Source organism: Carassius carassius, chromosome 23, assembly GCF_963082965.1.
Source record: "Carassius carassius chromosome 23, fCarCar2.1, whole genome shotgun sequence".
Taxonomy (NCBI): domain Eukaryota; kingdom Metazoa; phylum Chordata; class Actinopteri; order Cypriniformes; family Cyprinidae; genus Carassius; species Carassius carassius.
In genome coordinates this window covers 29,299,407-29,317,335 of record NC_081777.1, presented here as the reverse complement: position 1 = coordinate 29,317,335, position 17,929 = coordinate 29,299,407, and the positions used below count along the sequence as shown (strand labels likewise).

At 38.0% G+C, this 17,929-nt stretch overlaps 2 protein-coding genes across 2 annotated transcripts; both read left to right on the top strand.

Annotated features, from left to right (window-relative positions):
• Positions 1-9,188: 9,188 nt before the first annotated feature.
• On the top strand, positions 9,189-14,713 carry LOC132101829 (mucin-2-like). Its single transcript, XM_059507045.1, has 6 exons — positions 9,189-9,359; positions 11,840-12,033; positions 12,125-12,265; positions 12,402-12,540; positions 12,875-13,965; positions 14,587-14,713. The coding sequence occupies exons 1-6, from the start codon at positions 9,213-9,215 to the stop codon at positions 14,711-14,713; spliced, it is 1,839 nt and encodes a 612-aa protein (XP_059363028.1). The 5' UTR covers positions 9,189-9,212.
• LOC132101739 (CUB and zona pellucida-like domain-containing protein 1) lies at positions 13,953-16,931 on the top strand. Its single transcript, XM_059506919.1, has 8 exons — positions 13,953-14,159; positions 14,246-14,897; positions 14,982-15,037; positions 15,268-15,446; positions 15,531-15,931; positions 16,047-16,143; positions 16,466-16,649; positions 16,738-16,931. Exons 3-8 carry the CDS (start codon positions 15,004-15,006, stop codon positions 16,884-16,886), a joined length of 1,044 nt encoding a protein of 347 aa, XP_059362902.1. The 5' UTR covers positions 13,953-14,159; positions 14,246-14,897; positions 14,982-15,003; the 3' UTR covers positions 16,887-16,931.
• The last annotated feature ends 998 nt before the right edge of the window (positions 16,932-17,929 follow it).

The window sequence follows — 17,929 nt, the reverse complement described above, 5'->3', positions numbered from 1 at the left end:
TGGTGTTTATTTTTTTCAGACTCCTACAACAGAGGCAGAGTGGAGAGAGGTGGCTATGGGATTTGAAACCAAATGGCAGTTTCCTAATTGCTTAGGAGCTATAGATGGAAAGCACATCTATATCCAACCACCTGCAAACTCTGGAAGTACATATCACAACTACAAGTCTAGATTTTCAGTTGTACTCAAGCAAGTAGTCGACGCAGATTACAAATTTATTTATGCCAATGTTGGCGTACAAGGAAGAGTGTCAGATGGAGGAATATTTGGCCAGTCAGACCTCCGAGTTGCCATGGACAGACATCTGCTAAATGTCCCACCCCCAGAGCCACTACCAGGGAGCAACATATCTTCACCCTATGCATTTGTTGGTGATGAAGCTTTCCCTCTCCGAATTGATCTGATGTAGCCATACCCCTTCCGAAATCTGGACCATGGGCAGTGAATATTTAACTACAGGCTATCAAGGGCAAGGCGTACAGTAGAAAACGCGTTTGGAATTTTAGCCAATAGACTCCGTGTCTTTCTTTCCAACATTGCACTGGAGCCTGAGAAAGTAACAACAGTTACACTGGCTGCACTTTGTGTGCACAATTTCCTGAGGAAGAAGGCATCTGATGTGTACCTGCCTTCAACCTTTGCTGATGTGGAAGATGCCAATCACAACATGGTTCCTGGAGCATGGAGAAGGGATGGAGAACTCCCCTCTGTGGAAGCAAGCAGTGCACGGAATGCCACGACCGTCGCCAAAAATCAGAGAGACAGTTTAAAAGCATATTTTCATTCACCAGCTGGATCTGTTTCCTGGCAGGAAAATATGATTTAAACATGGACACCAACTGATTAAATCTTTTCATATTAACCATTTTGTGATTAAAATGTGATTCTGCCATTAATTACTCTCCCTCATGTTGTTCCAAACTTTATATTTTTGAATATCTTAATTTGTGTTCCAAAGATGACAAAGGGGCTTGTGGGTCTGGAACGAGATGAGGGTGAGTAATTAATGACAATCACATTTTTGGGTGAACTAACCCTTAACATTTTACTAAAGTTTTCAACCTTTGTTTTGGTTGTATATTATACTAATATTTACATAACAATAACCCTTTAAAGGCTTAATTATATGTGTCATTAAACATTTTTGAATTTGTAATGGTTAAAATTAATATGAAATACGTTCAAAAAAAATACACAAGATGCATTTTCTTTAGTAAATTTTTTTATTGAAATCAAATAAGACTTGTCTTGACTCATTTCAAACGTCTTACATTTTTAACAAAGGGACAATTACTCACAAAAATGAACCCTTTTAAAATGTGCAAATATTACAGAACAGATTAAACATTAACCACTTTCAAAGTGTCACAAAAAAAGACAAAAAAAAAAGCTTTTAAGATACAATGTGACTGCACCATCACTTACTTACCAATCAATACTTACACCCCATTTATGTCCTGGTCATATGCCTCTTCTACTGCCCTGAGATAGCTCACTGGAGGCGTTACAGGGGGTACATGACTGGGTGCATTTTGGTAGGGTTGGTTAAAATTGGTGTGTCCCTGCCAAGTTGTTTGGGGGTGTAACACTCGCTGGGTGTCTGGGTGTAAAGCTAATCTGGCCTCATTTTCATGCGCATCATACAACATCATAAGGATGTTGCGACGCAGTCTCATTTTGGTCAGTGGGTCTTTAATCAGCTTAATCTCAGTCACTACCTGTTTGGCAAATGTTTGATCAACATCCTTTCCAGCATCTACCAGTGTTTCAGATAATTTTTTTAAAATAGTTACTTTCTCCATTTCAACTTCATCAAATGATTTTTCCCGTAACTTTTGTTTGGGCTTATGTGCTCTTTCAGGATTAGTGATTGAAACCTGATGATGCTGGTAGGATGATGAGGCTTCAAGTGAGGTTTGTGAAGTTGATGGTCCAGATGTGAGGTGGGAGGTGGATGACTCAGACACATCCTCCTCTGTCTCCTGATCTTCACCACCCTCATCTGTGATGCTCTGTTCCAAGTCATCCAACTATGATACATTTTTTTTTTTTACATTTAAAAAAAAAAAAAAAAATCAGGCATAATAAGTAATGGCACAATACATGTTTGTATAGAAAGCTCACAAATTGTATGTCAAAGTTGGAAAGTACTGTAACAACCTTTAGCCAAAACTTACATTCAGTGTAGACTTAAACATACGTTGGACAATAAAAGGTTCTAGAAACTGGAGATTTTTTAAAATCCACTTCTGGCTGGAAGTTAATTCTTTGTCACCGCTGCCACTTGGTTTTAACCGGAGGACTTTCCCATACTGTGTTCGGAGGGAAGCAGCTTTTATTTGGACCTCACCGGCTGTAGGAAAGAAATCAGATTACTAATCTAGCACATGTAAAATCTAGTCTATGTACATGCATACACACACACACTTAAACTCACTCACATAATACACATACATAAACTCACTCATTCACACACACACACACGCTCGCTCATTCACACACACCCATACACTCTCGCTCGCTCATTCACACACACACACACACACACACACACACACACTCTTGCTCGCTCATTCTCACACACACACACACACACACACACACTCTCGCTCACTCATTCACACACACACTCGCAATTTAATGAATGATTAGTTAGCTTAATGCTAATTCCAGTCAGTTACTCACCGGGTTGCTGAAGTACTTCTGCTATTTTTCGCCACCATTTTTCTTTTTTAATTCCGTCATGGTAATCTCTCGATGAAACATCATACAGGCAGGAGAACTGTTGCCACAGCTCCACGAACCTTTCCTCCATTTCATAATTTCACTTAGCAACACCATCGTCTCTATTTCGTTTCGGCATTTTTGAAAGCTGTGAATCGAAATGCGTCTGTGCTCCTATTGGTCAATGTCACACGTGGTAGAACCCGTCGTGGAGGACCGAAAAAAAATTAAACATGCTAGTCTTTTTGTCGTGGTGTCATGAAGCATCGCAGACGCAACGTAGGCTGTCGCCCGCTATGACACACTATACGATATGAAACGATCGAATCTTGCGTCTCGACGCCCGTTGTCATATACGAATTCCCACGACACTCTAAGTCAAACGGATCTTGGCAAAATCGGGCTAAAATCGTGTAATCTGAACCAGGCATAATAGGAAGGTGCCTGTTATAATGTTATGATCGAGGCTCTGGACTCTGAGCATAACTTGTTTTTCTATAACAAACTATAAAATATTTTCTATAAAAACGTTAATGTCCTGGCAGTGACAAATGGCTTATTTTTTATTTAATTATAATTTATAAGTTGATATTTAGGCTACAATAAATATTTTAACCGCTACTATGTAAAAGGAACACTGCTGTAAAAAGCACCTAAAGTGTTTGCAAACCAAATGTTATCAAACTTTTGTTTATATAGCAGTAGGCCTACTTTTAAATGAAAAAAGTGCACAATACACTACTTTTGGTTGCATTATCAGTTTAGTGCATAACAATGCGATTAATTGCGATTAATCTCAGACAATGATGTGATTAATCGCGATAAAAAAATTAATCATTGCCCAGCACTTACATATATATAATTTTATTTCAGTTCATGTTTATTTTATTTCATGTAACAAATTTTTTATGGTTTTAATTTTAGTCAACTATAATAACCCTACTGTGCACTACAATTACAAGTTCAGTAACAATACATCTCACTTGCATCATAAGAAAATCTAAGATTTAATCTAAGATGAATCATAAGATTCATTTTGGGGTTAACTACATGGTTAAACAAGCATTATATTTAGCCTTCTTTATTCAAAAATATTTGACAGCTAGAATTAGGCAACTGACTAATCAGAGCCAAATATTTTAGAGTTTAAATAGTGATATTGTTCAGAAATGTAACTAACAATTTCGGGTCATTTTCCCTTGATTTCCTCTTTGATATTGCTTTTATCTGATTATCTGACTTACACCGAACCAAGCTCTGCAACTGCTTCCAAACCATGTTTTACATATAGATTTTCATATATTTTTAAAAGGACAATGCTCCTTATTAATCTTAACAATTGTTTTTTTTAAATAGAGAAACAGAAATTTAAAATAGGATCTGAATTTTTTTTTTTCACCCTCATGTACAGCTGATGATTGACATAAGTGGCCCAGTCTAGATTCCACAAAGATGAGCTGCAGATTAGAAGGAAGTTCAGCATCACTTACAGTCTGTATGGGAATTCATTTGCTCATCTAGCTCAACTGTTTTATTTTTCTTTCTTTCCAGGTTGTCATATGTAAACCTTACCAGTAAGAAGTAAGAAAAAAAAAAAAAAAGTTAGTCAATGCCACCAACAATTGAGTCAGCTGCGATATTGTAGTTGCATTCTATTGCATATGCAATTCAAATGTTTGTGCAAATGATACAAAAAAATTTGATTATTCATTTTGTGATATGCAAGTCCAAGAATATGATTGTATATTGCATACTAAAATAAATATATTTCAGGGTTTTTTTATATAATTTTATTTTTATTGAAAAAAAGGAACAAAGGGTCATCATGGGCATTGCAAACTCAAGACAATACAATTTTCATACATTCTTTGGAGTATAGCATCACACTTATCCTCAATTATATGTGTACACAATCCATTTATCCCACTACTAAATTTTTCCAAATTAAGTCTAACAGTTCTCCATACACTATATTTTGTTTACAATTCCCAACCACTGATCTATTGTTGGAGAGTCAACCTGGAACCATTTACGTGTTGTTGCTTTTCGACTGCTTGCTAAGAGTATTTTATCACTGTCTAGAACTGTTCCTTTAAAGGAACTCGAGCTGCGTTGAATGCTTTGGGGGAACGCCTTTGGCAAGGCCGACTCTAAATATTGTGTGCAATCTGTCCAATGAAAGGGCGTGTAACGTCACGGGTGGGGTGACGTAGCGACCAGGAAGCTATAAAAGCACGTGCCTTGCAGCTGGCTTCAGCTTTGCGTCTTTCAGCAAGCGCTCTGTGTGTGAATGTTAAAGAGTCTGTCCTGTCAGTCCTATTTATTTTTGTCTGTCTTTAAATATAAAACAGCTCAATATGGCCAAGTGTAAGGCAAAAACTAAGCATGTGAGGGGCGTTATAGATTGTGTGTTCTTCCCTGCCCTCGCTATATTACGAGTGGGGATACACACAGTCTATGCGTGGTTTGCCTGGGACTGCCCGCATTGTGAATGTTTGCCAATTCGGACGCTTCAATCCCGGAGGGCTCTCTTCGAGGACGGAGCCTTCACCAGCGTTCCCCACGGTGCTGTCTCCGCTTCTGCTAAGGCAGAGTGGCAGCTGCACTCGTGGGGTCCACAGGTGGATCTGTCAGAGGGAATGGAGACGGGCCAGTCCTTATCTCCTTCTTCATCTGCCAGATCCGGCGCCCAAACCCTTGGTTCAGATGCACGCTTGGCGGTTTCTTCCCCCCAGGGTAAGGGATCAACACTCCACCTCTCTTCCTCTGAGGAGGTCGATGTGGAGACTGTTAGTCGGGATTCGCCACCCCTATCGCCCCAGTATGAGGAGCTGAGGAGCAGTAAAAATTGACTGGCCTGTAGAAAAACATTCTGAACTGCAGAAAAGCAAGCTACACGAACGCTTTCTGCGGCCGAGTCAGTGGAGTGGTCGCCATCTGACATGGCATTTCAATTGTCTAGAGATGCTAGCCGTGTATCGAGCATTAAAGCATTTCCTCCCAGACCTGAGTGGTCACCATGTGTTGGTACGCACCGAGAACACATCGGTTGTCTCTTATATCAATCACCAGGGGGTCTGCGGTCACGCCCCTTGAAAAAGCTGGCACACCAGATCCTTCTGTGGTCCCAGGACAAACTCCTCTCACTCAGAGCAGTATATATTTCTGGGAGAATGAATATGGGAGCAAACATACAGTCGAGGCAGGGGCCGAGGCCCGGGGAATGGAGGCTTCACCCGAGGTGGTGAAGCAGATATGAAGAGTGTTTGGCATAGCCCAGGTGGACCTCTTTACGACTCAGGATACATTGCAATGTTCCCTCTGGTTCTCTCCAGTTCATCCAGCTCCTCTGGGACTGGACCCTATGGTACAGACCTGGCCGAGGCTTGGTCTGTACGCTTTTCCCCCTATCGCTCTGATCCCGGGAGTTCTGGCGAAAGTATGCCGGGACGGGGACTGTCTGTTATTAGTAGCCCCATTCTGGCCGGGCCGAATATGGTTCGTAAATCAGATTCTATTCTCGACTGCTCTCCGTGGGAGATTCCGATCAGGACAGATCTACTCTCTCAGGCGCAGGGCACGATATCTCACCCTCGCCCGAAGTTGTGGAAACTGTGGGTGTGGCCCCTGAGGGGGCACAGCTCATAGCATCCAGTCTCTCAACCGAGGTTGTTGAGGCCCTCCTCCAATCCAATTCCTCTACGAGGAAACTGTATGCCCTGAGGTGGAAATTCTTCACCTCATGGTGCAGAGATCGCCAGCTTGACCCTGTTAACTGCCCAGTTGGTACTAGTGTTGTCAAGGTACCAAAATTTCAGTATTCGGTACAGATACCAGTGAAAATCCACGGTTCTCGGTACCAATTTCGGTACCAAAGCAAAACACAAAAATATGCTAATAAAAAAAAAATAACTTTTTAGCACTAAAAATAAAACCAATGCCATTCTTTATACTTATTTACAATTGTGTTTAAAGTTTTTCTACAAGTTATATAATTATGAAAAACCGTAAACAAGTTTCACCCAAATTTAATTTGTCTTTTAATTTATGAAATTTAAACACATTTTATTTTTGGTAAATAAAGTGGATTTGCTATTCAAATTAAAACATGGAAGAAATATTGTGATTTATTTCTTTAAAAAATAAAGTTTTATAAATTTTTTCAACAGTAGTAGCAGTATCACATAAATTTTACTAAATAATAGTAATATTTCTAGCACAATGCCTTTATGTAAAAATTAACTTTTAGGCTTAATAAATGCATATTTGTCATTTTTACTGAACTTAAGACTGGTGGTGATGCTTAAGATGTTTTTGGTCATTGAGGGTTTCTGTAAAAAAACTAGTAATAGATCATATTAATTATTATTAAAAGATAATACTACTACTAATTCTACTATCATATTAATGTATATACAATGCACTATGAATTGATGAGCTGCTGGGTTCATGAATATTAATCACGTTGTCTGCGTTCGGTCAAACTGATTTGCTGAAATTAAAACAGGGGCGGTACTAGATCAGCGCCAGCCAATGAAATTGCCATTTGCGCATTAGCTCCGCCCACTACCGGAGAAACCGGTATGTCTTCTGCTTGTTCGAAAATGAATATGAATAATTCTAAATGATCTCCATTATTTTGACAGGAGAAGACAACAAAGAATAGTTTACATGTAGCGTGTCGATTCAGCGTGGTAAGACTCTCGCTCTCTCTCTCTTTGCATGTGTGAGAAACAGCGCTATCAGTAAAGCGACGGTGAGTCGTGCGCCTTCACAAAGAGTTTACAGAGCATCAAATACAGGTGCGCTGTGCGTCCATTGAGATGAACTGAAAAGCTCAGATCGCTTGATGGAGAGAGAACTCTGAAGCTCAGATGCTGAAATTAATGCAAGTGTCATGCGCTTCAGTCTATGTAGTGAACAAACCCGCACGTCTCTGCCATTCATTAATTCACACAGAGACGCGCAGAACACGGATTCATATTTCAAACAACTTTTGCGGCTTAACATTTACAGATACTGGTCCATATGGAGATTTGATTTGATGAATTTATGCTAACTTTGCCAAATTCCTTGACTGTACATATTAAAATGTAAGTTTCATTTTCATAACTGGATTTTGAGATTCCGTCCTCGTTCTTTGCTTCGCGGAAATCATAGCGCTGAACCCTTTCTTTTACTGTCTATGGCTGAACCGGGACCTCGGTACTACCGGTACTTAAAGAAACCTGGTACCTTCACATTTAAATTTTTTTAGTACCGACTTGGTACCGAAGTACCGGGTCTTTTGACAACACTAGTTGGGTACAGTTCTGGAGTTTCTCCAAGCTAGGCTCTCTGCAGGGTTAACTCACTCCAACTTAAAGGTGTATGTGGCAACCATTGCTGCTTACCATGTTGGAGATTGTTGGAGTTGGAGATCTTCAGGCCCTCTCGGTGGCCCCTACCTACCTAGACTTTGCCCTGGTATGGCCAAACCATTTTTATACCCTCGAGGGGGTTATGTTGCTAAGTTCCCTCTGTCACACCACAACCCATAGTATTGCGGGACTTCTGCCCTCCTCCCTTTTGGGAGTCCGACCAAGAGAAGCTACATTGTATGTGTCCAGTTCGAGCGCTGGATGCATATGTCCACAGAGCTGCCCTGTGGAGAAAGTCAGACCAATTGCTTGTTTGCTACGGTCCACCTAAAAAGAGTTTTCCTGCCTCTAAGCAGACCCTAAGTTGTTGGATAGTCGAGGTTATCAACGTATCCTATGAGTCCTCTGGTCTTCCCCCTCCTTTGGGAGTCAAGGCTCACTCTACTCGGGGTATTACGACCTCTAAGGCTTCCTCAGCAGGTGTATCCCTCTTGGACATCTGCAACGCTGTGGAGTGGTCCACGCCCTCTACATTTGTCAGATTTTATGATCTAGATATGCGAGCCACTCCTGGCTCTTCTGTTCTCTCGCCTTAGCTGTGCGCTTCGTATACACACTAGGCAGGGATTTGGAAGTCTGGCAGCGTGGGCACATCATTCCCCAAAGCGTTCGACGCAGCTTGAGTTCCTGAAGAGGAACGTCCCAAGGTTACGTATGTAACCCTAGTTCCTCAAGGGAATGAGATGCTGCGTCGCATCGCCATACTTCCAGCACCCCTGCTGGTGCTTGCTTCCCTACTCGAAGCTGAAGCCAGCTGCTTTTATGCTGCACATGCTTTTATAGCTTCCTGGAAAAAGTTTGTTGTGTTTGCCTGTGTAACACATATATCTATCCAGACTTCCTCTGTTAATTGAGAGTCTGATTCCCATTTTTGTTTTACATAGTTTATATTTCAGTTTTAACCAAAATCTTGTGGTCACAGTACTGTGCGGTGTGTCCAACTTCAAAGATGAAAGACAAAAAAATGCCAATCATTCTTTAGCAGTGTTTTCCTTTACTGGAAAAAATGCCAGATTATAGACTGTCATTTCCTCCAGAAGATACAATAAAACATAAAGTTGTTCCCAGATGCAGAACACATCACTTCTGATCAGCATGCCTCTAACCACTCTGCTCTTGGCCGAGCTTCTGCTGGTCACTACAGCAACAGCCTCACACTTTTATGGAGGCTCAATGACCTTCAACCCAACAAGGAATCATGATGGATCGTACAAGGTGAGAACTCCTGAATTATAACTGTATCAATAGCAGCCATAGTCCTTGTTGGGTGAATAATAATATAGTGTAAAACAAAATATTAGATTTATTTGCATTTCATATTAAAGCATTTAGCAGTAGTTATGCCATTTCATTTTTGAAAGTTAGATTAATGTAACAACAATGTTACTTTTAAAATGTGTTTTGTTGAAAATACATGCTTTAAAAAGTATTTTGTAATTTATTTCATTAGATTACTTAATTTGAGTATTTTAATCTAAATACTTTGGAATGCTTTGGAACACTTAAGGTAAGGAGCATATTAACTTTGATGTCTTGTTTTTTATGTTAACCACATTTAAATAAAAATGGGTTCCATGAATGTATTTAAAACTGTTGTAAATGCATTAAAATTGCTATGAGATTATTGTTTAAAATATAAAACTTTGAATATAGAAATAAAAAATAAAACCGCCAGTTTTTAGTGGCAAAGCACTGTCTTAAAAAAGTCATGGAATCTTTTGATTAATTCAAAAGGACAGATTCATTCAGTAATCAAGCAAGTGATTTCATTTAAATTTCGTTCAAAATGCGGCTTCATTAAAATAAATAAATGACATTAAAAATCAAAGTAATCATTTTGGTAAACTAAAATACTTTTTGAATGTAACTAATTTTATTATCACACATTTAAAATGTAACTATAACTTTACTCAGATTTTGTATTTTAAATTGTGTTACATGTATTTCATTACTCCCCAACCCTGTTTAACAACCAAATAACTATTTTAACCTTTGTAAGCTTATTAAAAGTTGAATTAACCACTTTAAGAAATTAGATGCATGTACATCTTTGTGTTGCAACAAATTATGTGTGTGGTATTTTTATTTTTATATCATGGTATTTTTATATTCAATAAACCTGCATTTTGAAGTTTTTCTACACATATGCTTGATAAACATTATTTCTACTTAAGCCATGTGTGAACAGTAGCTATTTGGATTAAACTTGAATATAACTGAATTTTTATAAATGCAATCAACAAAACCGAAGAAACTTATCTTTAAGAAACACCAATCACCATACTGGTGACATAAGAAGTGTTTAAACACTTCTTTAAACACTTGTATTAATCTTCAAATGTCACCAGGAATTGACCAAAAACAAATTATTATTACAGATACATTATTCAAGTGCTAAGGATAAGGTATTATATCCCCCATGACAATGTTTCAGTGGTCCAATTCTGCAGCTTGCTAAATTTAATGTTGTCAATAAAAATATAGCAATCGCATATATAACATCCTTCAGTAAATATTACTTAGGGTAGATAAGTAAAAAAAAAACATTAATAAATAATAGATAATAAATAAAATAAATAAATGAGAACACTTAGTTACATCTTCACTTAAAAGATCACACTATATAGTATGGGTTTACAATTTAGATTTTTTTTTTTTTTTACAGTATAGCAGGTTCAGAAAGTAATGTTACCATTAAGGAGCTATATTTGCCCCATAAAACTTATTTCCAGTGGCATTTTTCCCTCATAATGGCATTGTTTTTTATGTCAAACACTTAAACACATACTTAATTCAAAAATGAAAATTTGCTTTTATTTTACTCACCCTCATGCCATCCAAAATGTAGGTGACTTTTTTTTTTTCTTCAGTGGAACAGTAAAGAAGATTTATAACTGAAATTGTGGTCTTTGGTGATTCATGAAATGCAAGTGAAGTGACATTCAGTGAAGTGACATTCAGCCAAGTATGGTTGGAAAAAAGCGTGCATAAAAAGAAAGCTGATGCAACTTCAGCAAATCTACTGTAAACTGCCATAATAATAAATCCCTCATTAATTTCTGACTCTACAGTTTAGTGTTTTATAGTACAATTCAAAGATGTTTGCACTTCCTAGAAGCTATTTGTGACAGGCAGGCTTAAGAGCTCAAGAACATACTTAGAGATGCACTGTGTAATTTTCACCGGCATCTATCGGTGAGGTTGTGAATTGCAACTTATGGCTCAGTCCCCCGTTCAACCTTCCCTTAAGAGAAGCTATGGTGGCCGACAAAGGTAAAGATGTTGATGGTAAAGCAGACAGCAATGAGATTTCTTTACGAAGATAAATCAAGAAATTATATTTACTTAATTATTCAATAAATCAGTGTTATCACGAATGTTAATGTACTTGTTCATCGTTGTGTCAGTGTTTAATTCGCAAAAACAACAAAGTGACGAAATGCGCTCTGTAGAGCAGTTTGTCCGTTTAGGGCTACTGTACAAACATGATGGCGACTTCCATGTAAGGGGACCCGCGGTGTATGTAGATAGAAATAGCTCAATCTAAGGTAATAAAAACATAATGGTTCATTAAGTGAGTTCTTTATACTCTTCTGAAAAAATATTTCTATATATTATATTGCATTTCTGTAAATAGATAGTTGTAAATATTACACATTGCACCTTTAAGTCAAACTATAATTAAAATATTTCAGGTTGAGCTTCGCTTCAAGACAACCTACCATTCCTGTAATGGATATGATCAATGGCAATGCAGCTCTGGAGACTGTGGAAATGATGTCAGTACTGTGATTGGTAAAGTAGATTCAAGTCCAAGTGGCGGCAGCTGGTGTCAGTCTGAGGGAGTGATAACAAAGATGGTTTCCACCAACAGCCCATTCCAGCTCCTGTAAGTAAATATATTTACAACAATAGAATCATTCTCTAACAATGCAGATCTGAAAAAAGTGCAAATATTAAATGTCTATATGTTACAATAGCAAAAGCAGTTGTTGCTGGATCTACAACACAGTCACAAATTCTGGAGACTGGAGTCTTCTCACTTACATTGACCTTGGTGTGAGATCGGACACTTCAGAGCCCAACCGATCGCCAATATCCACCACCCTACCATTCCTCAGGTAAACCAGCTGTTTAACACAATTAATGGTAGCTTATAGTGTATATTTATCTAATTTTCATGATTTGCATTCAACATGATAAAGTCATGCAGTTCTACACTACAGTAATGATGCCATATTGTTTTTTATGTTGCAGGGTTCCTCAGAACTGTCCCAGGAGGTACAATCTTTTAGCCTTTGATCCTGATGGTGACCAAGTCACATGCAGATTTGGACTCAGACAAAACCAGGAGTGTGGAATCTGCAACCAACCTGCTGGTTTTACATTGAATGAGGTAATATAAATATTTGGAATGACTAAACCATGGACATAAAATTTATTTCAGATATGAGGAAGGCAGTTTGGTCAATGGAAAAAACATATGTATACATACACTTACATATATGCAGTAAACTATCAAATCCTTTGAAAAAACTTATTTAGATAAAACACTGCAAGTAGTTTAACACCTTTGAGCAACTATTTCAACCAGTGACCTGTTGTCTTACGTCTGGGTTTAAACATGTACATATTTGCTGGATGACCAAACTACACAAGTATTTTACTTAAGTATTTCAGTTACAGCTTTCATTTTTCATTCACACTTTTTTATTTTCTTCAAAATGTAGCATAACTGTTCTCTGTCATATTCGCACACATCGGTCCGTGGAGTTTATTCTTTTGAGCTGGTGCTGGAGGATTTCCCCATTCGCAAGATTACTCTGTCCTACACCAACCAGCCTTCAAAGGAAGCATTTCCAATCAGTTTCATCAGAAACCGACGTGTTCCTTATTATTATGGAACAACCACTATGACACGTATGACAACTGAACAAACCACAATAACAACTGAGCCAACTACAGCAACAACCGATCCAACCACAATAACAACTGAGTCAACTACAACAGCTGATCCAACCACAACAATAACTGATCCAACCACAACAATAACTGATCCAACCACAACAACAACGGATACAACCACAACAACAACGGATACAACTACAACAACAACTGAGTCAACTACAACAACAACTGATCCAACCACAACAACAACTGAGTCAACTACAATAACTGATCCAACCACAACAATAACTGATCCAACCACAACAACAACTGATCCAACCACAACGACAACTGATCCAACCACAACGACAACTGATCCAACCACAACGACAACTGATCCAACCACAACGACAACTGAGTCAACTACTACAACAACTGATCCAACCACAACGACAACTGATCCAACTACTACAACAACTGATCCAACCACAACGACAACTGAGTCAACTACTACAACAACTGATCCAACCACAACGACAACTGATCCAACTACTACAACAACTGATCCAACCACAACGACAACTGAGTCAACTACTACAACAACTGATCCAACCACAACGACAACTGAGTCAACTACTACAACAACTGATCCAACCACAACGACAACTGAGTCAACTACTACAACAACTGATCCAACCACAACGACAACTGATCCAACTACTACAACAACTGATCCAACCACAACAACAACTGAGTCAACTACAACAACAACTGATCCAATCACAACAACAACTGATCTAACCACAACAACAACTGAGTCAACTACAACAACAACTAATCCAACCACAACAATAACTGATTTAACCACAACGATACCTACATCCACAACAACAGATTTAACTACAACAACTGAGTCAACTACAACAACAACTGAGTCAACAATTATGACACCAACAACGACTGATTTAACCACAACAACTGATTCAACCATAATTACCACATCTGAACTTACTACAACAACAATAGCCACTACTACACAAACAACAACCACATTACCAATGACAACCACTGCAACAACAACAACAACTTTGGCATTGAGTAAAATACCTCTTCAGTTTTCGCTTCAAGGTATGTTTGGAAGTTTAGTGTAAAGTATGCTTCAGAATTATCCTACTCCTATGTTTGATTAAATATATACTGTGCATGTGTTTCAGTTGATGGTCCAGCAGCATCTTGTACTGAGGGTGAATATCTACCCAGGTTTCTCCACCCAACTCCACATCATGGAGAACAACTGAATGCTCGTGTAAATCAAGAGCTTGAGATCAGAGTGAAAGCATCTGCATTTTTTTTCAAGGTATTAAGAAAAACTTTTTATTTAAAAAAATAATAGTTTAAAGCTTATACTTGAATTTTGAATATCATATTAGCATACTACTACATATGTCTGCCATGCTTACTACTTATATTATTTCTTGCAGCTATGACAGTAAGAGCAGTAGAATAGTATGTTATTCTAAATTTGGCCATTGAATTGGTGTGCAGTGCTCTGTAGTGCCTACCAGAGGGCAGGAGTTCAAAGAGGTTTTGATGTCTTTGATGGTTTTGCCCAGATACAGAAGTCCACACCAGTAGTCTGTGGTAGCCTATTCATGGTTGTGCACTACTACTACTACTACTAACAAAACTTTTTGTTTTGTTGTTGTGGTTTTTGTCATCTAGAATCATTGATGTCATCATTAGTGGACCTCTGAACAGCACAAAGTACAAAACCACCACTGGGGAATATGTGATCAACTGGACACCAACTGCAGAAAACTATGGCCAACATTTTCCATTTTGCTTCATCGCAGAAGGACAACATGGGTATATTTTACTAAGTGAATGTAATTTTTTTTTACCACTTTAAAATCACATTATGATTGCTGATAAAAAACCTTTCTATTAAAGATCTAATATTTACCACTCTGAGATGAGGTGCGTTGTTGCAAAGGTGAATGGTAAAGGTGGGTAAATCCATTAAATTAATTCCATTTTATGATAATGCAGACCCAAATAATAATGGCTAATGATAATGGCATTCATGAGTGAAATTAAATGAATTAAATTATGAAAGAAAAATGACATTAACTTACTTATATGAAATAAAAATTTACTTGGTTTTATTTAATTTATTTAATTGGTCCATGTCTATTATCTTTAAAATCATCAATATGATTATTAATGTTATTTTCAGGACCCGAGGCAAATGTAACCTGCTCTCAAAACTCAATGTCAGTGACAATTAAGAGATCCTCCATCAAAAACCTCCATGGTGACCACTTGAGACTGATAAATCCGTCTTGTCGGGTTTACACTAACAGTACCCACCTGTTCACCAACACACTTCTAAATGACTGTGGCACTCAGATTGAGGTGAGCAGTTTTATCATCAACATTTACAATCAGATCTTGTTCATTACAGAGCTTAACCATTTGACAACTTCTGTTTCTTTGTAGGAGAACAATAATGAACTCATCTTCAAGAATAAAATCATTACATTTGATAATCCCAGGGACATTATAACCAGAAAGGATAACCTAGAAATTGAAATCCAGTGCAAGTACCAGAAAAGGAGCAATGTTACTTCTGAGTTCGATACTCACAGACCACCAATCAGTATCTCAGAAAAAGGTTTTGGCACATTCAACTATCAGTTTGAGTTTTTTGCTTCTGCAAATTTCCAGAACAGCAGGCATCCAGAATCTTACCCACTTGAGTATGATGTGGGCGACAAGATCTTCATGAAGATTGAGCCCGTCACTCCAGTCCTAAACACAGAGATCTTCCTCGAGTCATGTATGGCTATTCCTTACGATAATCCCAATTACCCAGTCTCCTATCCCATCATCAAGAATGGGTGAGATTCCACAAACATTATTGATCATTTGCACTTTTTACTCATGCCAATGCTAAATGATAAACTTGTCTAATCAGTTTGTCGCACAAATTAATAAAGTGCTTTTTAATTTCAGATGCATTGTGGATGAAACGGTTCAGCTTTTCTCAAGTCACCAACCATATGTCCAGTTTGAAATAGAGGCTTTCAAATTTATTGGGTTCCATGACCAGGTTAGAGTGGCACACACTCACACACAAAACACAAACTAAAATTTGGGATCAGTAGGGTTTTTGGAAGAAACCTCTTATTAATGCTCAGGAAACAGCAAATGGGCTAGCAACATTGTTTAACATGCAGTGACTTTGTGCTGTCATGCAGTTGCATTATGGGCCATTTCAGTTGCTGGGCCCCACTGACTTCCAATAGTAATGTTTTTCCTAAAGCAAGGTTTTCTCTTATATACTCTGATAGACTCCATAAGAGAATACCGAAATAGAAATATTCCTGTTTAACCCTGCCTTCTGTCACTGTCTCTTATCTTATCCTCTCTAGGTGTTCATCAGCTGCTCAATCATCATATGTCAGGCCAACAATCCCAACACCCGCTGCTCTCAGGGCTGCGTCAACAATACAGTCGCTCCACCGGCCCAACACCAGCACAAAAGAGAGGCTCCCATCCAGACTGGCATACACTTCATCTCCCAGGGGCCCCTGCGGCTGAAGAGGAGCGCATCTCGTGAGCCAAATCCTTCATTCACCTTATGTAACAGATGATTGTGTACACTAAATGGTGTTAACCGTTTCAACCTTTACTCACATTTCAGAGGTCACCGTAAGCCCTGGTCTAAATCTAAACCTTGTTGTCATCGCTGTTTGTCTTGTGGCAACAGTAGCCATGGTGTGTGCAGTGATCGTCAACCGAGCCAGAGAGCAAAGGATCAGATACAAACCTGTGTCATCACACGACTTTTAGTTATGTCAGTTCTGTTTTTTTTATTTTTCATAATGCTCTATTTGCCTTTGAAAACATAATCTCTGATGATGGGAGTCTCTGGTCAAAGTGTGTTTTTCTTTCTTTTTGTACCCATTTTTTAGTAATGTGAGTTTAAAACAGATTGGGAATATATCAGCAGTCAAACTTTAGTTTGGGGCCCAATTTTAACCATTAACCTTCGAATTAAGTTGCAATAAACTTCCAATTTACTGCTTATTAATAATTAGTAAGTAGCTGTTAAGTTTAGGTAGGTAGGGATAAGGGATCTAAAATACTGTCATGTATAATGTGTGCTTTAAAGGTACTGAAAAACAGCCTATATGCTAGTAATATGCATGTTAATAAGCATCTAGTGTATAGTTAAAATTGGTCCCGCTACTAAAGTGTTACCATATCAGATTAAACTACAATTTATTTAGTAACAGAAGTCAGTCATCAATTTACAACCAATTCAATCAGTTAATTTGTGTAATTACTGAAAAAAACTGCACAAAAATCTCAGTGAGATTGTTTTTTCATATATTAAGATATTTTTGCAATTTTATATGTTGAATCTTTTTTTCTATGTGTTTTGTTGGTATTATTCTTCATGAAAAAATAACTGGAAGCATGCCTCATTTCTTTTAAACGTGTGTTATTTTATACTTACTGCATTAAAAATTTTGATTCATCATGGCTACAATTGTTGTTTTGTTCAAATTATGTTATTCTAATTCACTTTTTAAAGTTATTTCAGAGCAAATGCTAGGTTGTTTCAACCGAACTTTGGGTCAAATATGGATTAAGCCATTTTATTATTATTTTTTTTTTTTTACAACAACACAACACAATGGTACTGGATGGAGCCATTTTTGGGTAAAAAAGTGTTTTAAAAATTTAACCCAACAGTTGGGTTAGTTTATTTTGACCCAATGTTGGGTTGAATCAACCATGCATTTTTTAGAGTGTGCATGCTGTAAACTGTCAGATATTATTTGGCTATATTACTCCGCTACTGTGTAATAATATAGGCAAGCAGCGAG